At 31.9% G+C, this 26,002-nt stretch overlaps 2 protein-coding genes across 2 annotated transcripts; one reads left to right on the top strand and one right to left on the bottom strand.

Annotated features, from left to right (window-relative positions):
- Window positions 1–12,145: 12,145 nt before the first annotated feature.
- Window positions 12,146–14,077, bottom strand: LOC125834531 (uncharacterized). The gene has a single exon (XM_049513660.1). It carries the CDS (start codon window positions 14,075–14,077, stop codon window positions 12,146–12,148), a length of 1,932 nt encoding a protein of 643 aa, XP_049369617.1.
- A 5,046-nt stretch (window positions 14,078–19,123) lies between these two features.
- LOC125834603 (WD repeat-containing protein 55) lies at window positions 19,124–25,122 on the top strand. Its single transcript, XM_049513741.1, has 15 exons — window positions 19,124–19,345; window positions 19,458–19,490; window positions 19,592–19,656; window positions 19,970–20,057; window positions 20,159–20,231; window positions 21,272–21,378; window positions 22,221–22,263; window positions 22,366–22,422; window positions 22,702–22,778; window positions 22,862–22,910; window positions 23,043–23,089; window positions 23,183–23,256; window positions 23,454–23,509; window positions 23,624–23,744; window positions 24,687–25,122. The coding sequence occupies exons 1-15, from the start codon at window positions 19,242–19,244 to the stop codon at window positions 24,755–24,757; spliced, it is 1,065 nt and encodes a 354-aa protein (XP_049369698.1). The 5' UTR covers window positions 19,124–19,241; the 3' UTR covers window positions 24,758–25,122.
- The last annotated feature ends 880 nt before the right edge of the window (window positions 25,123–26,002 follow it).

Genomic DNA, 26,002 nt, shown 5'->3' with positions numbered 1-26,002 from the left:
TTGAACAAAAAAAAAAATTATGATGATTAGGAGTTTCATTTTTATTATACTTGCAAAAAAGTAATTGAAAAATAAAATGTTAGTTTCATGATGCAATTTTTTTAGCGTACGTAACAATTTATTTCTGTCACCGTTCTTTTTGTTTGAAATGTATTTATAATTTTTATGCAGTCACCAATTATTATTAATCTTCATAGTCACTAAGAGGAAGATATTACTTGGGAAATATCTTTGATAGATCTATTATATTTCATGTGACTTTTAACCAGTTGGCCAGCAGAGATAGCTGACATGAGAGATAGCTCACCAGCAAGAACAAATGTTTGGAAATTATTGTTAGTGTAAGTATTGGGGTGCCTATACTTAGAAACTACCTTTGAATATAGTCTTAAGACTAACAAATATTGAGGCCAGCACTAAAATATTGAGGCCAACACTAGATGTTTCGATAGAGGAGGTAGTTTTTACTTTTTAGTGTTATATCCAACATATAAAGATTAAGCTTTTACAAGACCAAGTTTCTAATAATTTTGTGGAGTGGTGTGGGGTTAAGACAACTTCATTATAAGAAAAAAGTACAAAATGGACAAAGATTCTAATAAAAGATATACAAACAATAGTGGAAAAGGAGAAACCATAAGAGTCCACCAAAGAGAAAAAGATGCAAGTGCTATGTATGAAATCTATTTGAGAAGATAAAATACACATTATGTAGCTCATAAACAAGAAAATCTGGTAAAATCAATTACTTCTCTAACAACAGATCGTCAAACACAAATGAGTTGCATTCTAATTTCCAAGTGATGCTTTCAAAAGTCGGAAATCTTGAATAGATGAAGGAATTAGGTGTTTACTAATTGTCAACTGTTAATAATGACTGAAATCTCTCTATAATGACACTAAAGAAATTTTAAATTATTTCTTTTCGTGCTAGGCAACTGAGGAAGCTCAACATCTAAAAATGTTGATACAAGACTATACTGCTTCTTTCATCAAAGTAGGAGATAAGGTTTGGTGCTTCTAAATTTCTAAAGTTCAAGTACAATTGTTTTCTATAATGTGTTTGTGTCCATCTAGTATTGATACTTAGCTTTAATTTTATGATAATTTGTTTGTGTCCATCGAGTGTTTGTTTAGCATAAGTACCAACATTAGTTGATCCTATTGATGACAAAATTGATTTTCTTGCAAGATCAATTTGTGTCCATCTAGTGTTGACAGTTAGATTTAATTTAGAAATAATATATTTGTTAAGCATAAGTACCAACACTAGTTGTTCCTATTGATGACAAAATTGATTTTCTTGCAAGATCGATTTGTGTCCATCTAGTGTTGATACTGAGCTTTAATTTAGGAATAATGTGTTTCTTAAGCATAAGTACCAACACTAGTTGATCCTATTGATGACAAAATTGATTTTCTTGCAAGATCGATTTGTGTCCATCTAGTGTTGATATTAAGCTTTAATTTAGGAATAATGTGTTTCTTAAGCATAAGTACCAACACTAGTTGATCCTATTGATGACAAAATTGATTTTCTTGTAAGATCGATTTGTGTCCATCTAGTGTTAACACTTAGCTTTAAATTTTAGAAATAATATATTTGTTAAGCATAAGTACCAACACTAGGTGATCCTATTGATGACAAAATTGATTTTGCTGCATGATCAAATTGTGTCCATCTAGTGTTGAAATTAAGCTTTAATTTAGGAATAATGTGTTTGTTAAGCATAAGTACCAACACTAGTTGATCCTATTGATGACAAAATTGATTTTCTTGCAAGATCAATTTTTGTCCATCTATTGTTGACACTTAACTTTAAATTTAGTTTTGACTTGTTTAGTTGGTAGATTTTGTTGTTGGAATTAAGTCAAAATTAAACTAGTTAAAGTTAAAAAGTTGTTAAGTTGTTTAAATAAGTTAAAATAAATAATGTGGTTTAGTTGGTGGATTTAGTTGTTGGAATTAAGTCAAAACTAGTTAGACTTAAAAAGTTGTTTAAATAAGTTCAAATAAATAATGTGGTTTAGTTGTTGGATTTAGTTGTTGGAATTAAGTCAAAATTAAACTAGTTAAAGTTAAAAGTTGTAAGTTGTTTAAATTAGTAAAAATAAATAATGTGGTTTAGTTGGTGGATTTAGTTGTTGGAATTAAGTCAAAACTAGTTAGATTTAAAAAGTTTTTAAGTTGTTTAAATAAGTTCAAATAAATAATGTGGTTTAGTTGGTGGAATTAAGTCAAAATTAAACTAGTTAAAGTTAAAAAGTTGTTAAGTTGTTTAAATAAATTCAAATAAATAATGTGGTGTAGTTGATGAATTTAGTTGTTGGAATTAAGTCAAAACTAGTTAGACATAAAAAGTTGTTAAGTTGTTTAAATAAGTTCAAATAAATAATGTGGTTTAATTGGTGGATTTAGTTGTTGGAATTAAGTCAAAATTAAACTAGTTAAAGTTAAAAAGTTGTTAAGTTATTTAAATAAGTTAAAATTAATAATGTGGTTTAGTTGGTGAATTTAGCTGTTGAAATTAAGTCAAAACTAGTTAGAGTTAAAAAGTTGTTAGTTATTTAAATAAGTTCAAATAAATAATGTGGTTTAGTTGGTGGATTTAGTTGTTGAAATTTAGTCAAAATTAGTTAGACTGATCAAAATTAGTTATAAAAGTGACCTCCGGAAGTCGGTATTTGTAGGTCGGTATTCACTGTTTTTTTAGCAGTGATCCATCTAATGTTCTCGACTTTTCCTTTATGAAGCTCTTCCCAACAAACCTCGCTATTATGTAAGAGGTCTTGTTCTTCTAGGTAGTGAAGCTTCTCTTCCCAAATCTTAGCCTGAGCTATTATGTAAGATCGGTCTTGTTCTTCTAAGTAGTGATGCTTCTCTTCCCAAATCTTAGCCTGAGCTATTATGTAAGAGGTCTTGGTCTTCACTACGCCTGATCAAACGCATTTCCAACAACTTCTCTAGACCAAGTACTAAGATTTTTGCTAAGCAATTTGAGCTTATAACATAAATTGACAAGTATGGTTGTTGTTACAATTGATTTGTGCTTGCTTATCATTCTACTTTTTTATCAACGTAACTTACAATATCTATTCTGATAAACCTTGGACCAAAACTCAATGGAGTAAAAATAAAAGGAAGGAATGTCGATTAGTATATTGATTTAAATCTCCATTTCTCCTACTCTTTGGAGGTTCTTTTGCTTATGTTTGTTTATCTTATTTTTAGAGTATCTAGACTATGATTCTCCTCCTTTCTTATGTCTTTATTGTTGATGTAGTTAGACTCGAAGAGGTGATGTTTGGGAGGCTGCTGGCATGATGCAACACTTCATTTGTAATTTGTAATGTTTGTCACTCTAGTTATTTTTTATGAAATTTGATTCATGTTATTGTTTTATTAATCCTGTAATTTGATTTTAAATATAATTTTTTTTCCAGCAAAAACATTCTGATATTTGATGAATATAAACTGCCACTAATTACTTTTTAAATTTATTTATTTCTATGATTAAATTGCTAATAAAAAAATTCAGCAACAAAAATATTGTGGCGAAATTAAACTGCCACTACTATTTTTTTTTTAAAAACATTCATATCATATTGTAGCGTTTGTAAATCCCCACATTCAAGAATTGAAATTATATTGTGGGGGTACTATAGACCCCAACAATATATTATTTTGGAGCATTGGAATTATATTGCGGGGGTTTATAAACTCCCGCAATTTTTTTTTTTGAAACATTGATATCATATTGTGGAGGTTTATAAACTCCCACGGATGTATTTTTTGAAATATTGATATCATTTTGTAGAGGTCATAAACCGCCACTCATTATCCATAAAACCCCCCACAAATTCACAATTCATTTTGTGGCGATCGTCGTGGAGGTTTCATAAAAACGCCACAATTATGCTCGTGGCAACAGTAATTGTGGCATTTTCAAAAATTGCCGCAATTTTTTTTGTCGCAGTCAGAAACCGTCACAAATTGTCAAAAAATCTGCCACAATTTACCAGTTTTTTTGTAGTGAAGTGATATACTTAATTTTTATTTATTTGTTTGTTTAGTTGAGTAAGACATAACGTTATGTATTCTAGTTATGAAGTAATAAAAACTTTCTATTAATATTTGATACCATTTTTTAAAGGAAAAAATGATATTTTTCTTTGAACAAAAAACGAACTTAGGACATTATAAACTTGGATATTCATGATTTCATGTAGGCCTAATTCAATTGTCCTTAATGTCATAGGTTTGTAACAAGAAATATTGATATATATATTTAAATCATAATTTTATCATTTTCTTAATTTTAGAAAGCATTTTTTTAGTTTTTATGTTTGATCATTTTATGTCACATAAAATGAAATGCAAAAAATAAACGTATGTTTCTTACTACGTGGGCAAAATATAATATAAGCTTCTTTAGAAGAAACTACCTGTCTGTTTTGTTATTATTAGTGCATTAATCATTATTTTCCTTTTGTCCCACAAAATTTTTATCAGTTGGAAAAATTCCCTTATGTTACTTGGCTTCATGCCATTAATTTAATTATCCAAAAAGTCTCTCATTTTCCCTTATGTTGAATAATTTGCTTCATATATAGTTAAATTTCTTCTTACGTTGTTTGATTTGTTTTTTAATTATTAAAATAGAAAATTGTTATCATTGAGAATATTAAAATATAATATAACATAAAAAATAGTGTTACCAAAAAAATTGACTATAATATATTGTAATATTATTACAGAGAACGAATTTTATATAAGAAAAAAAGATTTAAAGTTTGACTATTAACCAAAAAAACGTGTTACAATTGGGAAGAAAACAAACGCATAAATTATTTTTATTTTTTTGAAAGAAATTGCTGCCAAACGATTTGTAAAGAAAGAATATTTTAAAAAAAAATGAAATGATTGAGTTTAAGATGCAATTAATGGTTTTTTAAAATTGAGAAAGGATCTAGCTGCTTCAATAGCAAGTTGTCTGTTTTGGTATAAAAAAATTTAGTGGTCCTTTATGTATTTTGAAAGAAAAAAGTCGTCATTTTGGCTTCGTATTCCCCTATTATTTATGATTATTTATTGTCATTCTTTAAAGTTAGGTAGGTCCATAAGAACTAGACAAGTATATAACTTATAGTTGATATTATTGACATTTTGTAAAGTTAGGTAGGACCTCTTGTTTAATTTTAATTTACATAACTTATATGTTAATTAGTATTGTGTAATTAGCTCAAAACTTAACAGGGACCACTTGTTTAATCTTATTTTACTTAGTTAATTAATTAGTATAGTGTAATTAACCCAAATACTTAACAGACTTAAATCTTTCATGTTTGACCATCACTTTTTATTTTTTCTCCTTTCTTCCTTATATGAGTACTAACTAATGTAATGTGACTTGTTAAATCCTTTCAGATTTACTTATGCTTACTAGTGTGACTTATTTACTTACGTATGCTTACTAATGTGACTTACTAACTTACTAATGTGAGTACTTACTAACTAACTAAATAACCTTATGCTTTAAGACTTAAATAGTTCACCTGGCTTATCGGTTAAATGCTTCCTTTGACATGTCACTTTTCATATTTTTTTCAAACTTACTATGTAATGTGACTTGAACATGCTTAAATTTACCTTGTTTGACAGTCACTTTTTTATTTTTTCTCTCCTTTATTTCTAATGTAAGTACTAACTTATGTAATGTGACTTGTTAAATCCTTTAAGATTTACTTATGCTTACTATTATGACTTACTAACTTACTAATGTGAGTACTTACTAACTAACTAACTAACCTTATGCTTTAAGACTTAAATAATTCACTTGGCTTATCTGTTAAATGCTTCCTTTGACATGTCACTTTTCATGTTTTCTTTTTTCTCTAAACTTACTAACTATTTAACGTGACTTGAACAGGCTTAATTTTACCTTGTTTGACTGTCATATTTTTTTCTCCTTTACTCCTAATGTGAATACTAACTTATGTAATGTGACTTGTTAAATCGTTTAAGATTTACTTTTGCTTACTAATATGACTGACTGACTTACTTATGCTTACTAATGTCAATATGACATACTAACTTACTAATGTGAGTACTTACTAACTAACTAACTAACCTTGTGTTTTAAGACTTAAATAATTCACTTGTCTTATCTGTTAAATGCTCCCTTTGACATATTATTTTTAAAAAAAAATTCAAACTTACTAACTATGTAATGTGACTTGAACAAACTTAAATTTACCTTGTTTGATTGTCACTTTTTTTTCTCCTTTATACCTAATGTGAGTACTAACTAATGTGACTTACTTTTTTTTTATTATTAGTTTTCATTTTTTCTTCTTGTTTCCTAATATGAGTACTTACTAACTAACTAACTAGAGAAGAATTGGCATTGGGGATACCTTTAAAACTTAATTCACTCTATAGCCATCTAATGTATTTTTGCTTTATTTTTTAGGGTTGGGCTTTTTAAGAAGGAAAAAGTGTGGGGTCAAGGGTATGTTTGGCTTTTTTAAAACTTGGGGTATATTTGTGAATGTGGGGTCAAGGGCTTATTTATAATTTTTAAAACTTGGGAAAAAAATATAACACTACAAAAATATATTATAATCCCAATACATTTTTTAAAATATTAATTATTTATGAAAATCGAGGCGACGTTTCTTCTTCTCCAAGTGCAATGTCCCGCTTTTCATCTTCATCTTCCCCATACACTTCTCTTCTAGTCTAATCATACTCTACTCTTCCCCATACACTTCTCTTCCATTAACTTATACAAACTTTTCTCTATTTTCATCGTCCTAAACCCTCTCAAATCGTCATCTGTTTTTTTAAAGCTTCTTCTCCAAGTTCAAAGCTTTCATCTTTGGTAAGTTGATTCTTCTTTAATGATGTTTTTCGGTAATTTTTAGCCGTTTGTTTATTTTGTTATAGTAGTGTTATGATTAAATGAACCCTTTTTCTGGACGGTTTTTCTTCATGTTCTTGTTTAGGATAAAAAAAAATTCGCCGTATTCCATGAATATTAGTGGTCTCTAATGACGTTTTTGTTTGAGTATAAATATTTGACCCTATTTGGTTGCTTATTTTTTAAAAAATAATTTATGTTTATCTCGCCTGTTGATTTTTAAATTTTGGCTTTTGTTGTGGATTGTTGTTTTTCTCCATTGTATTTGTTTGCTTTTGCTGGTCTTGTTTTTTCTCATTACATGTGTTGTTACACGAAGTCAAAGTGCAGTATTTTTCATTGCCCTCTTTTAGTGGCGTTTTATGTCACTCGCATTGTTGATTTCTATTATATCTGTTATTTATTTTTCATATTTTATTGTAGGTTTACTCTATTTATGGCTAAAACTATAGGTGGAATTGTTAAAAAATTTGTTCCTAAGCCTTGTAAAAACAAGAAAAGAAAGGCTGAACAAGTTTCAAGATGTTCAAAAAAGAAAAAGTTATAGTTGAAGAACCCAAGTATGACTCGGATTCTGATACGATGGATGAAATCGATAACTATGAGGACAGTATTGCCCAAGCTATTGATGAGGTTGAGTCTAGTGAAGAGAACAGTGACAATGGAGACGAGGAGACTAGTAGAGATAGCCGAGATATTGAAGATGAGGATGATGATCCTCTGTCCTTGCCAACTTGTGCAAGAGAAATCTCTGGTAAGTCCTATAATCTCACTACATGGATGGATGAGTTAGAATCTTTTCCAGTGAAAATTTCTGTTAGAGCAAGAATGACTCTTTTTCAAGATTTTAGAAATATTTTACTTCAAGAAAAAATTTATAATGACTTTAAAGGTACTTGTTTTGGTCATTTAAGGCATATCCCAGAATATTACAAGTTCAATGGACAGATGGTCCATTACATGTTGTTGTGTCGTGTCAAAACTGATTAAAAAAATTTGCATGAGATGTGGTTTTGTGTGAATGATAAGCCTGCTTATTTTGGCTTAAAAGAGTTTGCATTGATTACAAGGCTTAATTGCTCAGCATATCCCCATGATGCAAAAATGAAAAAAGTGCTTCAGAAAGGTGAGAAATTTTACTATAAAGTAACCAGGAATAAGAATATCAGTGGTTCAAAGTTATTGAGTTTGATTAAGGGTACCAGATTGAATAAGGAGCAGAAGTGAAGTGCTCTCTAGTTTGGTTCGTCCACTCAATGTTGCTTGTCGACGATCGATCTAAGATTGTGGATTCAAACCACATTAAAATGGTCGATGATTTAGATTATTTCAAGAGTTATCCGTGGGGTAAAGAGTGTTTTGATTTAACACTGAAGTATTTAATTTGAAGAACAAAATTAATTTGAAGAAACAAAGTGAAGTGTACAAGGAAAGAGGGAATGCATTGTATGCTTTGTATGGCTTCCCCTGGGCATTTCTGGTAATTTTTATCAATTAGGGACTTGATTAATATTAAACTCTTATATATTTATATAGTATTTCATAGTCTCTGTTTATTTATTTGTTATTTTATTAATTTCAGGTTTGGATATATGAGGCTTTTCCTCATCTTGGTATTTATGCAAAGAAGTCCTTGGATTCTCCTCTACCAATTCCCTGTTTACTTAGATGGCACACGGCAAATAGCGATAATATTGTCGAAGGTGATCCATTTAAGTACAAAGGGAGAAGTACAAAGTTATAAACTTATTTATTATTATCTAGCAATATTTGTAAATTAGTGAAGGTCTTGTACTATTTATGTTTATTTTTTAGGTTGTGCATCCATACATCATACCTACTGTCCGTGAGACCAAACAAAATTATATGGCAACATTAAAGCCATATACGGACGAAGTGAAGGACATAATCATTGATGCTTAAAGGCCAGTTTGAAAGGTGTCATTATCCTCACTTCTGTAGTAGGTAATGTGGAGGATGAGTATTCAAATGATCACAATCCTAATCAACCTTGTGAGAATTCTGTACCAAGTACGTCTAAAGATGAAAGTCTGTGTGAGCGTGTTGCATCTCTCGAGCAATCAATGGTGGAAATTATTGATTTTGTACAAGAGGAGAAATTGAGAAGAAATGAAAAGAAAAAGAAAAAAAAAGGTAGATAAATTTATATATTAATTATGTAAAATAATGTATTTGTATTAATGCTTAGCCACTGATCTTGCAGTAGATGATGACAACTTTTCTTCACCAACAGTTGATGACAATATCCTTCCATTAGCTGTAGTCGATGAAGATCTTGTTGCAGTTGATGCATACTTTGCTGAAGAAGTTGATGAAGCGATGAAGGAAGAGGAGATGAAAGAAGAAGAGAAACAACAAGATGAGGAGAAGATGACAGAAAAAGAAGAAGAGAAAATTGAAGAGAACGATGAAGAAAAAGAAGAGGAGAAACTAGAAGAAAAGAAAGAAGAAGAAGGTGAAGAGGAGAATCTGGAAGAGAAGAAAATGAAGCAAGTGGAGAAGAAGAGAAAGAAGAGGAGAAGATAACAGAGAATGCAGAAAAGGAAAAGTTGGAAGAAGGGGGCTTTGCCACTGATGTGGCAGAAGTGGAAAAAGAAATAGACGTGATGGGCATTGTGATGGAGCTTAATGATGAGGTTGGTGGTGATGAGTAAGGGCAGTTGTGATTTTTGTGATGGTTATTTCCTGGTGTTTTAAGACAATTTTTGAAGTTGTTCATTTTTTATGACAATTGATTTTTGTGATAGTTGGGTTTTCCCTGGTTTGAAGACAATAGGTTTTTGATAAGTTGATTTTTAAGAACATGGTTAAAGTACATTGGACAGTACATTGGTTTTTGACAATTGCTGTTTTTGATGACAAAAGTGTACATTGGACAGTACATATTTTATTATGAAGGGTTTTTAGATTTCTTATTAATCTATGTCTTAATAAACTTGTATGTCTAATACTATAAATTGTTATCATTGATCTATAACATTATCAATCAAAAATAAAAGATATAACAATGCAATAAATAGAGATAAATACTTTATTTATTCAACACTACATTCATGTTACACACTTGTTACACATTTCCAAAAAGCAAACACCAAAAATAAACCACACAATATAGCTTTTAGGCATTTTTCTTTTTCTTCTGCCAAAATCAACCTTTCTTTTAGTTGATCTCTATATATTTCAACATCTTTTAGCAACACTTTGAAGTGATTCCTCTGCTCTTCGGCCTCTTTTAAGAAAGTCATTAGCAGATCCCTATTTTCTTCGGATTTTCATAGCTTGTTAATAATTCAAATTTGACAACGCCTTGAAAATTTGATGGGCTACTCGTTGATGATTCATTTTCAAGCCACCTAAAAAATGATCATATGCCAACTGCACAATTAAAGAATTGTTGACCTGGATTTGTATCGATGTGTGACGTCTTCAACGTAGCTGGATTACCACAATGACAATTGTAAGACTTTTTTGCTTTGGATGTTTGAGATGTTTGAGACATTGTAAAAATGGAGGTTTTTGAGTTGTTTATGAGGAATTTCCTTCCTTTTATACTAAAAAATAAGCAGATGTTACCGTTGAAAAAGTGGAATTTGAACTTTTGTTACCGTTGTAAAATTTGTATATGTAAATATGTACTGGTTGTCAAAATATATAGACCTCTTAAACAATCGATGCATATCTATGTGTGTGGTGTGTGTATGATCATTGAGATTTATAATCTGACATTAGTAAGGTATATTTGGGTTTATGTCTATGTTAAAGCATTGTCGATACTGCAGGTACTAGAATATGACACTTATATATAAACCAAAACTAGTAGGATTTAAAAAAGACAACAATTAATTAATAATAAATAATATTTTTGAAATTTATCCAATTAAATAAGTTTAAACAAGTCATATGATCATTTAAGAGTCCACATAAATTGGGTGTGGTGATTAGAGGTGTATGAGGAAGAGGTGTAGTTATACAATCAACATTCTTATAACAATATACTTATGGTTTCTCAAACATTGTTATAAGAATGTTGATTGTATAACTACACCTCTTCCTCATACACCTCTAATCACCACACCCAATTTATGTGGACTCTTAAATGATCATATGACTTGTTTAAACTTATTTAATTGGATAAATTTCAAAAATATTATTTATTATTAATTAATTGTTGTATTTTTTAAATCCTACTAGTTTTGGTCTATATATAAGTGTCATATTCTAGTACATGCAATATCAACAATGCTTTAACATAGACATAAACCCGAATATACCTTACTAATGTTAGAGTGTAAATCTCAATGATCATACACACACCACACACACAGATATGCATCGATTTTTTAAGAGGTCTATATATTTTGACAACCAATACATATTTACATATACAAATTTTACAGCGGTAACAAAAGTGTATATGCAAATAAGGATTCGTTTAATGGTAACATCTATATTTTAATGGTTAAAAAAGTGTATATGCCACTTTTTTTAATGGTAACATCTATATTTTTGACAATTCATTAAGGATTCGTTTGGTAGAGTGTATATGCCACTTTTTTTAATGGTAATATTTCTTAAGCATTGTTTGATTTGGTGCATTAAAAATTATTGGTATTTATAATTCTAATATCATTCTAATTTATTCTAATTCTAATTCATTCTAATTCTAATTCTTAGTCATATTCTAGTTCATGCATTAGAATCATTCCATTACAAATACCAATAATTTTCATGTATTAATAATACACAACTTAATAGACAGTGTACAAAATGTATGTCATCTTTTTATTGATCTATATTAGATCATGAGTAACTACGATAATAGATGACAATAAATTGACGAAAATGTTGATAGTTGCTTGGTTACAGTAGCAAAAAAAAAAAACAAAAGCTTGATTACAGTAGCAAAAAACAAACAGCAGCTTCATTACAAAATCAAATTCAATCAAGCTTGTTTAAGATTTATTGTTGTTCACACATGTAGTTCTCATGTGTCCGATTCTCTTACAAATTGAACATTTGTTCCTTCTCTTGCTCTTGAAATTCTCATTGATGCCTTTGATACATTTTCTTTTTTTTCTTCCAAGCATGGTATCGATAAGAGGCGGAAGAATGTTCACATTAAGCAATTCTGGAATACACCATTTCGACTCGAGAGGGACAACATTAATAGAATTCATGTATGCAAGAAGGTACGCTTCAACTTAATACAAAGGCGAAGAGTACTCATAGATGCTCATACCATACTCATTGACATGCTTTGATCGCAAAACGGCCATCGCGTGAGCACAAGGTATCTTGATCAAGTCATATTCCCTACATGAACATGACTTTTTCAGTAGGTCCATATAGGCAGTAACACCCGCACCGAACACGATAAATTGATTGTCGCCCCCGGTTATATTCTCCACATACAAGGAGTCGCCCTCTATCATTTTTTTTCTTGCAATTTTTTCCACAGCCGGTACCATTTGATTACCTATTGATCTGAGGATATATGCATGCCTCTCCCTAAACAATTCACCAAACCTCTTAGCAATCGAATTAAATATAGATGTCACGGGATACTCTCTTTCGTCTATCAACATACAATTGAGTGACTCAGTGATATTTGTGGTCATCACATCATATCTATTGCCATGAAAATATGCCCTGCTCCACTTCTCAAAATCAATATCATGCTCAAGGATGACGGCTACCGCGGAGCATTTGTTCTTGAATTCTACAAAATGATTGTCAAACTTCTCCAAAGAAAAAGCCTTTGCCGCATTGTAGTAAAGATAAAGGTAATCTCCACAATGATGATTTACGCGAATATTTTTACCGAGGCGCCTCATACAATATCTGTGGTGAGCATGATTGTAAACGTTCACAATACCGTTGGTGATACTCTTGTGTCTATTGGAGATAAAACACAAATTTGGTTCATCGACCACAATCTCCTTCAATTTCTCCAAGAAGAATGTCCAAGATGCATCATTCTCTTTGTCCACGATACAAAAGGCAATCGGATAAATATGATTCTCCGTATCTTGTGCAACAACGCTCAACAACACGCCCTCGTATTTACCATGTAAATGAGTGCCATCAACCGCAATTACCTTTCTCATGTGGGCAAATCCCTTAATGCAAGCAACAAAGGCCAAGAAATAATACATGAACTTATGACTATCCTCTTTTACCATGAGACAATAACTAGAACCAACATTAAGTGTCTCAAACATGTAAGTAAAAGTCGGTAAGCATGAATATTCGTTCTCCGTTGTCCCTCGGACTATTTCCTTAGCAACCACACCACCCTTCCAACATTTCCAATAGCTTAGACTACAATGAATAGAATTAAACATAACTCTTTGAATTTCTTTAACAATTGGACCCTTGCCATCATGATACATATTTACACAAAGTGAAGCAATCACTTTGATTGAAATTTTTCTATGGCTATTGTTGGCATGTTCAACGTCACAACTATGTTCGCCAATGTACTTATAGATACGAAATCTATCCGAACACTCATATTTCTTCCCTCGCAACATCCATGCACAATTGCGAGATACACATTTCACCTTTAAGTATTTAGTACAACTCTTCACAGTAGCAAAATCAAAAGACTTTTTTGCCGCCGCTTCGGCTAATAACAATTGCAACTCATTATTGTTACTTAAAGTTTGGTTTATACATAAATTAGTTCCACCGGAGAAGGAATGATTGGATTGTGATCCCAATTCCTTTTGTACCTGCATTTCACAATATTCGGGTTCGGGATCTTCCGCATCTACCGACTGATTTTCCACATTAGTTGGATCATCATGTATATTCATTGAATGATCACCCAAGCTCTCATTTGAATTATCACCCAAGCTCTCATTTGAATGATCACCCAATCTTTCATTTCCAATCGAATTATTGTCACCGTTAAATGAATTTGTTGGTTCAATTGGAGGCCTCACATTGACGTTTATCCTTAATGTAGGCCTAGAGCCATCAATACCAATATCTAACATATACAAGCTCACGTGCCTATCATTTTTTAGGAATGTGGGATGTATTTTTCCCCTCTTATTCATTTGATAGCTAATCACCAAGTCATTTGGCTCGCAAGTTAACTCACCAGCCTCAATTACGCTTGCAATCATATCGTCATATGAACCATTGCGACGCAACGCAATGGGCACTGTTGTCTTACTAAAAGATTTCCAATTTCATCTTTTGGGAGTCTCCTCCGATACTCCCATATAATCACCACCAGCAACAACAAATTCAGCTACTGCCATTATCGACTACAAAGATATATCATAGATTACAATATCAGTCGTTAACAATCGATGAAGTCTAACATCCATATAGAAACGCAACTGAATGAGATCGTGGTTCAAAATGCAGCTCCTGCAATGGCGAAACAGATCTTTAATGCTTTTAAACTACTAAAATGTATCCATAATGAGTTATCACATGATTATTATGGAAGATTTCTCAGATTTCTAAAATGGCGGAAAAATCATTTTGAAGCTCGGTTTTTGAAATAAAATGGAGTAAAAATGAAGATGGAGTAGGGGATGATGATGATATTACTTTGAAAATGGATATTTTGGCCGAAAAAACGAGTTGCTCTCTTCTTTCCCGTTTGTTTTTTTTCTTTGTTTTTTAATATAACTTTTAAAAAATGTAAATAGATATATATTATTCCAAATTAGTTGGAAAAGAAGGGGGGACCATAGTGGAGATATGGAAACCTAGTGAGGTCTTTTGTTTGTGCCAATTAGGGCACATGGATGATGTCATTAATAGTGGCTATACCACAAATTATTCAAGACTTTTGTCTTAATGTTTAATTAAGTTTGGAGAGTGGCTATTTTGCCAACTCTCCCAACTAACTAACCTTATGTTTTAAGACTTACATAATTCACATAGCTTATCTGTTAATACTTCTTTTGACTGTTACATTTCAATTTTTTTCTTCTCGTTTCCTAATATGAGTACTTACTAACTAACTAACCTTATGCCTTCAGACTTACATAATTCACTTAGCTTACTAATTTGACTTACTAACTTACTTATTCCTTTTTCCTAATGTACTGACTTATGTGATTTACTAACTTACTTATTCCTTTTTTCTAATGTGACTTATTTACTTAACAGTTTATTTAGTAGTAATATACTCTGTTTTAATTTATTAACATGGTTGAAATTACCAAATACTTTCATCATGGTGGTGAGCTTAACAGTCCAGAACCACATTATGATAAAAGATGGGTTCATTATTGAAGAGGGTATGAACTTGATCTTATATCTTTTTTTTAGTTAGTCAATGAATACACAAATAAGTTAGCTTTTGTTGGTGTGCAACAACTTATTGTACTTTCTCCTTCTGAAAAATATTTTGAAATAGTAGGTGATGAAGGAGTTAGGACATTATCATCTTTTATCTCTAATGATTATAAATCCATTCATTTGTTTACTACTGATGACTGTGAATTATTTGTTGATGTACCTAATATTGTCATGCAAGACAATTCATTTTTACTTTTACCAATTATTTATGAAGGCACATACTATAGTGAAAGTGAAATGAAACGGTGTTTAGTGGTACAGATTATGATACTGATGAGTTGAAAAAATTTGTTACTAAAAAAAGAAGAATATAACTGATAGTTTGCAAGATTATAAGAAGATTGTTAAAGGTATGTCCTTCAAGGACATAACTGAAGCAAAATATTTCTGCAAATTTTATGATATGGCTAAGAAGGTAGAATTGGTTGTGATGAAGAGTGATAAAAAATATTGAGACATAAGTGTGATGTTAGTGTTGAAGAGTGTCCATTTATATATCTGATTTCTGGGGATCTGACCACTCATGGTGTTAGTGTCAAAACACTAGTAGATCATATAGAGTGTGGGATAGCATATGACAACTCTTTAATGGATTACTCAACAACAACTCAGTATTCTGAGGAGAAATTGCTAAGTGACCCTAAGTACAAATTCTAAGAAATGAAGGCTGACTTACGTACAATGTTTCATTTAAATGTAAGTGAAGCAAAGTGCAAGAGAGCTAAAGGGGAGTTACTAGAGACTCTGGATGGTAGCGTTGTAGACTCTTACAATAAACTAGAGGGTTATGCTACTGAATTGAGAAGTTGCAATTTAGGGGTCTGACATTGTGATTAATTTGTCTAAAGAGGCATTATCTAATGGTAAGAGAAAATTTCTTTGGATGTATATATGTTTCAAGGTAATAAAGTTGGGTTTTAAGTCAGGGTTAAGACTATTCATTGGGTTAGATGGTGCATTCCTTAAAGGAAAAATCAAGGGACAGGTATTGGTTGTTGTTGGTCAGGACAATATAAACTCTTTCTACCCTCTAGTTTGGATGGTGTAAGTAAAGAGACTAAAAGGACTTAGGCATGGTTCATGCAACATTTGTAGCATTCACTCGAACTTCAGAATGATGAAGAAGTGGCATTCATATCAAATATGCAGAAGGTAATATTATACTACTAAGTTGCAATTTATTTACCATCATTTAATACTATTATTTTATTAATTTAGTTATTTTTATTTGAAACTCAAGGGCTACTTGATGCAGTAAGGACAATTTTACCTGAAGCACATTAAAAATATTGTTCAAGACATATTGAGGTAAATTGGTGCAAACGATAGGGTGAAGGTGAGATGAAAAAATTGTTATAGTGGGCTACATGGTCCTCATTTTCAGAGGAGTTTGAGGACCAAATTCAACATATCAGAAAGTTGATGAGGAGGCTGAAACGGGTTTACTAGACAAGTATCCTCCCAAAACATGGTGCAAAGCCTATTTAGATACTGTGTGTAAAAAGATATTATTAATAAATTTAAGCGAAAGCAAGTCGCAAAGCATGGAAAAGAAACTGGTAGGGGAAAGAAGAGACAGCCTAGAAGAGGTTTGATTGATGATGAAGAAGCTTCTGAGGAAGACATCAACTGCAGCGTCCCCCAACCAACACAAGAAAGTTAGCCTGAATTTCATGTTGTTTCTAGTAGTTTTATTTCAGTAGCTGAGGAAGATGATGAAGACTCTCGGCTAGAGCCAAGAACAATTTCTGAAGAAACTTATTTAACAAGTATGAGAAAGAGACAGAACTCACAAGAACTAATTGAAAGTAAAGTAATAAGCTTCAGAGGTGACAAATTTGGTGTTAGTGAACCTACAATTCTTCCCAAAACACCAATTGACTTAATTAGGAAGGAAAAAGATGTAATTACTACAAACCATCTACAAGCACAGATGATTCAAAAGTTCAAGAATGGGATGATGAAACTGTTAGTACTATTGTTTTGTATATGTTTGTGCCTTTAATGATGTTAAGGCTAATCTTATATTTTCGCTAGACTAACTAGTAGCTTGTGTTTTGGCACTACTGTTTGTATAGCAAGTGTTTTTTAATGATGTTAAGGTTAAATTTGTGTTTTACTAGACTAACTGGTAGTTTGTGTTTTGGTAACTGTTTTGTATAGGCTAAATTATAAGCTAAACTTGTATTTTTGCTAGACTAAGTAAAGTATGACACGTTTAATATTCTATGTTATATAAGTTAAGAACATATGTTTGTTGATTAATATATTTTTAATTGCACAATCAAATGGTACATTTGTAATTACACTGTGGCAAACAAACAAGTCAACGTAATTACTACTGTAATAATTACACCAATTTCAATTACTTGATGACTTTTCAAACAGACCTTAAGGGGTCGTTTGGTATGGAGTATTAGGAGAAATATTCCATGTTTTATATATGATATATTTAGTACTATGTTTGGTAGGAATTTTGGGCAAATGTATAACTATTCAATGGATTAGTTATACACCCTACATGGTATTATAGGGTGTATAACTAATACCTTCCCTGTGGTGATATTAGTAATACATAGGATTTAATACCATGAGATTAATCTATGTAAAGACGAAAATATTCCTCAATTTTTTAAATCATTTTATTTATTTTCTTGATTTTATGCTTTATATTTGTATTAGTAAATTAATTTAAATAAATAGCTTACAAATTTTATCATTTAGAGAGAGTTATTTGTTGCTAATTAAATCCAATACAAATCAATCACAATTTGAAATTTGAATTGTTTACCATTTACTAATTGAAAAAAGAAATAAATCACCACATGACATTTGTAATCTTAACTGAATATATTATTATTGATACATACATGGTTTTCTAATTATTTGTATGTTGAACAATTTATAAAATTGCATACACACTAGAACTACAACTTGTAATTTTTATGTGTAAACATAAATTGTTTATTAATATCGCTTACCGTCTTTTTAATTTTAGAAGTAGATGGTCTATCTTTTCAAATTGAAAATTGATGTTTTGTAAGTGATCAATTTATTAAGATGACAATTATTCATTCAAGTGAGAAAATAGTAAACATGAACAACATTATTCTTCTCCTAGCTAGTTAGAAGGCCATAAAAGTTATCTATCTTGACCAATTACATAAAATAGAAAATCTCATAATAATTCAAAAATATAATTGAAAATATGCTTTTTTGTAAAGTTTTAATCCAAACACATATTATGTGAGAAGCAATAAACATGCTTTTTGGACTCAAATGGTGTGCACATAATGGCTTTAGAACTAAACTGGGCGAAACAAACTCTTTACTGTTGGTTAAATGCATAAACAGAGAATGGAAAATTCCTTGAAGAATTTTCAATTTCATAAAAGAAATTCAGAGTTTAGTTGAAGAACATGGGTTCGAGATCAATCATAGCTATAGAAAAACTAATCAACCTACTGATGGATTGGCAAACTTGGGTCATAGTATTGCGGGAACCCAAGTGTTCAACTCTTTTGCTGAGCTTCCAAAACACATTAGGGGGGCTTATTAACATGGATGGATGGAATTTACCATCTTTTCGAGTTAAACATACCAAATATGCCCAAATAGCTTATGAACCTCCTTGAATCTTGTATAAAAGGGGTTGAGTAGGCTAGACTAGTCTCATCTCGATGATCATGTACAAAGTTTGGTATACCAAACTCAAATATGTAACTTTTTGCACATAAATGATCCATAGAGACAATGTCTTTGAGTAAAAAAAAAAAAACACTTGATAAAAATAAATTCCGCATCACTAATTCCGATACCAAACGACGCGGAAGTATTATACAAATATTTCTTTCTCTAACAAAAAAAAAAATGTTTTCTCCCGTCCAAACAAGTCCCTAAAGTAGGGTTTAAGACCAAAGACGTGAAAAATCCTACACTAGCCGAAGCCTAAACCCTTGTCAGGTAAGTATGGCTGCCGTGGAGATAGACCTTGGAAAGCTTCCATTTGACATTGATTTTCATCCATCCGATCATCTTGTTGCTGCTGGACTCATCACCGGCGACCTTCTCTTGTAAGTATTCTTTTTGTTTTTTCGGAGTTGTAGTTTATTGATTGATTGGCTCTGATGTGTTGGGCTGCTTTAAACAAAAGAAAAAATTATGAAATTTATCTGTCTCGTGCAGGTACCGTTACAATGCTGATTCTCTGGCTCAGAAGTACTGATAAATTTCCCTTTTTTTCTTCTTTCAGTTCATCTTTGGGTGTTTTTGGTTAATGGGTTATTCTGAATTGTTCAATTTGTTTTGTTCAATTATAGGTTGTTGGAAGTAAAAGCTCATAGCGAATCATGTAGAACTGTCCGGTTTATCCACGAGGGCCGTGGTAATATATTCAAACATACCCTGCTGTTCTCTTTTAGTTGCTTGCAATTCGAATTTAAGTTTCTGTGTTTACTCTTGTGGGAATTGGCACCCTTTATAAGTTGTACATGAAGCAATACTAAAGTGAACTAGAGAGCTCTCCTCTACCTTGACTTAGTAAACAGAAGATCAAGGATTTCTATCTGTGGGATTATGTCCTCTTGAGCCAGATTTTTCTTTGATTCTATTATTTCCATTATTTTCTTTTTCTTCTTGCTTCAATTTAGTGATTTATTGCTAATTTGATTTGTTTCTTAAATCGAATACATGTGCAGCAATTGTGACGGGATCTCCAGATTGTTCTATTCTTGCAACAGACATTGAGACTGGCTCAGAAATTGTTCGCCTGGAGAATTCCCATGGGTGAGTGCTACAGATTAAGTGTTTGTGAAACAGCTTCGTTTTAGGCATTTATTGAAAGTATTGCTCTTTGATGATCTCACACAAGTATCACTTTGATTCAGGGCTGCTGTTAATCGAATTGTAAATTTGACTGAGTCAACTATTGCTTCTGGAGACGATGAAGGATGCATTAAGGTAAAGTTGGTGTATTCATTTTTGTTTCCTGACCAAAGAAGGCTTAGATAATTAGAGAATCAGAAGATATAAATCCTTTTGGTTGTATCTTCAAATTTGAATTTTTGAAGTAACTAGTGAAATAGTCAACATTCTATCATTCAAATTGTACCATGCTTGATAGTTTTTTTTCCCGTTACACTATATTAGATTGCTTCATTCACTATTGTAGAAAGTAGCAACAGTTTTGAGGTGCACACTATGCACAAGGTTGAATGGACACCACCGTTATTTAAAAAAAAAAAAAAAGGAAGTAGCAAAAGTTGGTCTGCCTTATGCATTTTCTGGATTCCATCATCATAATATACTCTGTTTTGTCAGCAACCTTGCAAATCTGGTGCCATCGAACCATACATTTTCTTATTCTGTAAAAAAGAATTATGAGGAAGTAACAAAACATTGAAGTGTTCAAGCCTCAGTTCCTTATTTCTCAATAGATAGTGTGTTAATATTGCTCCTTCATGTTCTTCATTAGAAAATTGCTCCTTCATGTTCTTCATTAGAAAATTGCTCCTTCATGTTCTTCATTAAAAAATTTGCCCCTTCATGTTCTTCATTAGAAAATTGCTCCTTCATGTTCTTCATTAAAAAATTTGCCCCTTCATGTTCATGAGGATTGTTGATCACTCTTGCTTTTTCAATTTTCTATAACTTTGTGGATGGATTATGAAGACGGACAAAACCACTGGTGTTTTTTCCATAATAATACTTAAAATACAATTTAGGGCTTCATTGGGGTTCTTGAATGCCATGTTGAGATTGCAATCAGTAAATTTTTTGCTTTTAACGGTTTTGTGACTAACAGAAACTTGAATCATGTGATGTTAAAATTCTGCTAAACCTTTATGATGTTGATACTTTTATTCCATGAAACTGATCCCATTAGTGGCATCTCCATCACGCCATGTGTGCTTCATTGTGCCAAGCGCCATATCCATAGAATCTAATTAAGTGTTAGTTAGCCTTTCCAAACAACTTATCTTGGAAGATCCATCTTGCAGGTATGGGATACCAGACAACGCTCATGCTCCCATTCTTTTAATGCACATGAAGAATACATTTCAGACATTACCTTTGCAGCTGATTCCATGAAACTATTGGCAACTAGGTACGTAATTGAACCTGCGTCTCTCAAAAGCATGCATGTCCTTGGTGACTGTATAATGTAACTATTTAAGTGAGATCTCCTGAAAAGGGTGAGAACAAACACTCAAACTTTCATCCCCTGCACTACCATCTTGTTTGACTTCTCATCAGCCTTACTAGGAAATGACTATATGTGACTCTATTTCTGGTTTTACCTTTGAATTTAAGTATGTAGATTTGCTGAGTTAGTCACATTTTGAATTATTGGAAAGTAATACACTAATTACCACGGCATTTATAATTATAGGCGAGGAGGAATGAATTTGTAATCTTCTATTGGTTCTGAAGATACCACGTCAACTGATCTTTCTAAAGCGATGAAATGAAAATCAGGACTCTTTTTGTTCTTTTGTCAAGTCAATTTTTGCTGTACATTAATCTGATTTTTAGACAGTTTCTTGGACTGGTTTTTGTTGCTCTATCATCCTGGACATTTTTTTACTATGCTATTCCCAAAAGGTGAAAGGGGTTCCTGATTTAGGGTTTACTTGATGCATTTGAAATTCAGTCATAGTTTATTTAGATTGTTTGAATTGGTTATCCCTGGTTTATGTTTTCAAGTGCTCCATTATTTATTTTACCAGTGTGTTGCATTTTTCCAAACTCCGGCATTTGTCTTCTAAACCACCAAAAATTAAGAATGTTGTCTTTTAAGTCAGGAAAATGATATACTTTCTCTTTATTTTGTTACGTTTGGGTTCATGTGCTGCTAAGTCTGGCTCAGGTTAAGCAGCTCAGTCTCATGGGGTATAAGTTAAGAACTCAGTGTATTATCTGAACTGCTAATCTTCTTTTTCTCTGTAGTGGCGATGGGTCACTTTCTGTATGCAATTTAAGGAGCAGCAAGGTAGTATGCTTGTTTTGGTTGCTCTTAAACTAAAAAGCTATCATCTTGACACAAGTTCTCTTCACTATAAAAGTTGATACATTTTCTATATCTCAATTTCAGATCCAAACTCGCTCTGAATTTTCTGAAGAGGAGCTGCTCTCTGTGGTAATTATGAAGGTAATAAATCTTCTACATGTAATATGATGCTCTTTTCCTTTACACCTTTCTCTTGTTGAGCTTCAAAGACTTCTTTATAGAGAGTTGTTTCTCATCTTATATTGTTTCTTCTTTAGATTTTCTGGTCAATTTTAATCCACAAAAACTTTCTCTAGACATGCTTCAAACTCATTTGGTTGACTAGATTTACTGTTGCCACTGTGTGGGAAGTACCCTTAATACATACAACTGTTAACTTCTCACAAACAAAAGATTTATAGTTTCCATTTTTGTCATTAGAATGGTAGAAAAGTAATATGTGGTACTCAATCTGGAACTCTGTTACTGTATTCATGGGGATTTTTCAAGGATTGCAGGTATGTCTCCTATTCTCCATTTTGCTTCTTGAACTTTTTGTCTGGAGTTGATTCCAATATATTCCATTTCTTGTCATTTTCAGTGATCGCTTTGTTGATCTATCACCAAACTCTATAGATGCATTACTGAAAGTAAGTGTCTATTATAATTTTTTGTTGATAAGAGTGTCTACTGTAATTTTCTTTCACCAATAATTGAAGTCTGAATTCACATGATAATCATACATTGAAAATTAAAAATATGTTCTTTTTCTTCTGGATAAGCTTGACGAAGATCGAGTAATAACTGGGTGTGAGAATGGGCTTATCAGGTGAGAGAACTCTCTACTGTGGTATAAGACTATATTTTTCATTTGACAAATGAAAAGCTATTTTCCTTGAACTAATGGTTCTTTTTGGTGTAGCCTGGTTGGCATATTACCGAACAAGATTATTCAGCCAATTGGCGAGCATTCAGAATACCCCGTTGAACGTCTTGGTATGACTTTAAGTTGAAATTTTGCAGTCTATTTTTGATGGCTGAATCTTTATATGTTCCAATGTATGGGCTGGACATCTATATTATACTTCTATGCTTCACATTTCTATTTGTTAGCGTTGCTTAGATATGCATCTTTCAATAATACATACTTATATTGACAATTTCCTTTTACGTGGTACGTTGTCATGTTGCAGCCTTTTCTCATGATAGAAAGTATCTTGGAAGTGCATCACATGACCATTTACTGAAAGTCCGTAAATATCTCTGTTACCTCTTACAGTAGTTCCTTTGAAATTCTCAAGAAGATCATGCATTTTAGGAAGTTGGACCACTAATAGCTATACTCATCCTTTCTCATATTTAGTTGTGGGATCTGAATGAGCTGGTGCAAGATTCTGAGGATGGTGCGAAGAATGATTCAAGTGCTGAAGATAGTGATAATGATGGGATGGATGTTGATGATAATATACCAAAATCTTCCAAAGGTATACAATCTTTCACATCTCTGAATGGAGAAGTTATTCTTTCACGTGTGGCAAAGGATATCATAATCATATTTGAATGTAGCAGATACACGGTACAGGGATCGAAGGTCCTGTATTCCCAATTATTAATGAGCTTACTTCCCAAAGATTTTGTATAGACCCCCTTGTCAAAGTGTTTATACATGCCATTTTATTGTGAACTAGTTGAGTTTCATCTGTGCTAACACTATTGAGCTTGGCTCATCTGGTTTCATCATGCCTTTTTCTTTCTATTTCAAATAAAATAGTATCTTAAGAAGTCTTTATAATGTGAATTTTCTTACAAATTTTTAGATTTGGTACCACCTTCCTTGTGTTCTGGTGGTTGGGGAAACCATTATGGATATTATTATTGTTTCATTAATGTATTCAAATAAGACCTCCATTTCACACTGTTCATACTGATTGTCTATAAATATTTAAAGGATTGGAATGTGAAGGCACAAGTACAACTTTTCTAGAGTCTTTACTGTTTGGTTAGTGGATAGTCTGAGGTGATATATTATTAGTTCATTGACTAATGTCATTTTCAGTATTGTTGTTTCATTGCTGTTCTTGCTCTGAAGTAGAGTACGTGAAACTTATAGATGCATCCCTAACATTAGTGAAATATGTTTTAGGGCGTCATTTATTTTTTGTGAGTTTGAGAACATGGAATTGCTTCAGTTTAACTGTTGCAAGGAGCGAAAAAACTGCCATTCTTGTCTTGCAATAAATCTTATATCTTCACGTTATTATTTGGTAGACTTATTAACTATAGAATGGTAGGTACTTGGTGAATCACTACAAAGTAAAAACTACTCTCAACCCGTCCCCCACTCCCCCTTGTTTGTGTCTTTTTCCATGCTGCTTTTTCCAGAAATTTAGTCTACCCCATAACCTATTATTTTGGTCTTTCTGCAGGGAGCAAGAAGAAAAATGTAAATAAAGGGCCAGATCCTGGGAGTTCGAACAATTTCTTTGCAGAATTATGATATGATGTTTCATTGGTCTTGGAAGGGCAGAGTCATGGTAATTCAAACAAAACAATCCTGCCGTTTTGAGTGCTTTCTTCTGCGTATTATAAGAACCAACAACCTGGTAAGAAAGGAGGGGTATAAGTTATATGGTGATGATGCCCTATTCCCTGCAGGGTTTAGGAAGCTGATTAATCGATTCTCTGAGGGTCTGATGCTTTTGGACGCGTGTATTATACAAGCTTTTGGATACTCCATAGGTTAGCTTTCATTTATTTCCTTGAGGGATGTTGCCGCGATAAGTAAGTATCATTTCTGGTTTTAGGCTCGTGTAATATTGGTGCATATTATCCATATTTCATAGTCATGTACTAGTATAAACACCATTGATCTCTGAGTAAATATTTTACTTGGAAACATTTAGACAACTTTGTGCTTTCTTCATGCACACTAAACTCTCGCTATGCAATGCGCAGGTTCAGACGAAAAAGCATTAGGTCTATTTAGGGGTGTGCATTCGGTTTTTGATTTTGAAGAAGTGTAACCCAATTCGAACCAAAATAAATTTGGTTTGGTTTTTCTCTTTTTGGTTTGGAATTTTTCGGTTCGGTTAATCGGATAATTTGAAACATAACAAAGTTATATTTGCTATTTGAAAATAATATATATATATATATATATAAAATTTCTTAAATATACTTTTAATATAAATCACAAGTAAAACGTAAAACACAATACAGAAATGGTTAACTCCAACTTAATTCTTAACATTATATATATATATAGTTTGATTTTTTTTATTTTTCGCTTTTCATTTTTCTAAATACGAAACCAAACCAAACAAAGTAAATAATAAATTCAAAATCAAACCAAAAATTCAAATTAGAATTCGATTTAATCCAAATAATGCACACCCTAGATCTATTCACGTTTCATTTGCATTTTTCTCCAAGGAATTGTTTGAAATTTCAACGATAACCCCTTCATTACAGTACACGACAACATTAATTGATAACCTAGATAATTGGTGAATATCATGCATGTTATAACATTTTAAATCACATTTATGTAATTTCTCTTTTCTTACTCTTTCACATTTACTGTATATGACTCAACTCTATATTTTAACTTTAACTATATGATTTGATTAACTGTATAATTAATGTGAGTAGCTCGGACGACCAAGACAAATCTGGAATTTAGGACCCGTTTTTTTTTTTCTCAAGGTTTTCTTACACCTTATTTGAAATTCAACGTTTGACC

The sequence above is a fragment of the Solanum verrucosum genome, unplaced genomic scaffold, assembly GCF_900185275.1.
Source record: "Solanum verrucosum unplaced genomic scaffold, falcon-dt-bn FXZP01000287.1, whole genome shotgun sequence".
In the NCBI taxonomy this organism is placed as follows: domain Eukaryota; kingdom Viridiplantae; phylum Streptophyta; class Magnoliopsida; order Solanales; family Solanaceae; genus Solanum; species Solanum verrucosum.
This window is presented reverse-complemented; position numbering and strand designations above follow the sequence as displayed.

Coding starts and splice junctions, on each gene's coding strand:
- LOC125834603 (XM_049513741.1), top strand. CDS start 19,242: ATGGCTGCCGTGGAGATAGACCTTGGAAAGCTTCCATTTGACATTGAT. Junction 20,232..21,271: donor ACGATGAAGGATGCATTAAG/GTAAAGTTGGTG, acceptor TCCATCTTGCAG/GTATGGGATACCAGACAACG. Junction 22,264..22,365: donor GCAATTTAAGGAGCAGCAAG/GTAGTATGCTTG, acceptor TCTCAATTTCAG/ATCCAAACTCGCTCTGAATT.
- LOC125834531 (XM_049513660.1), bottom strand. CDS start 14,077: ATGATTGCAAGCGTAATTGAGGCTGGTGAGTTAACTTGCGAGCCAAAT.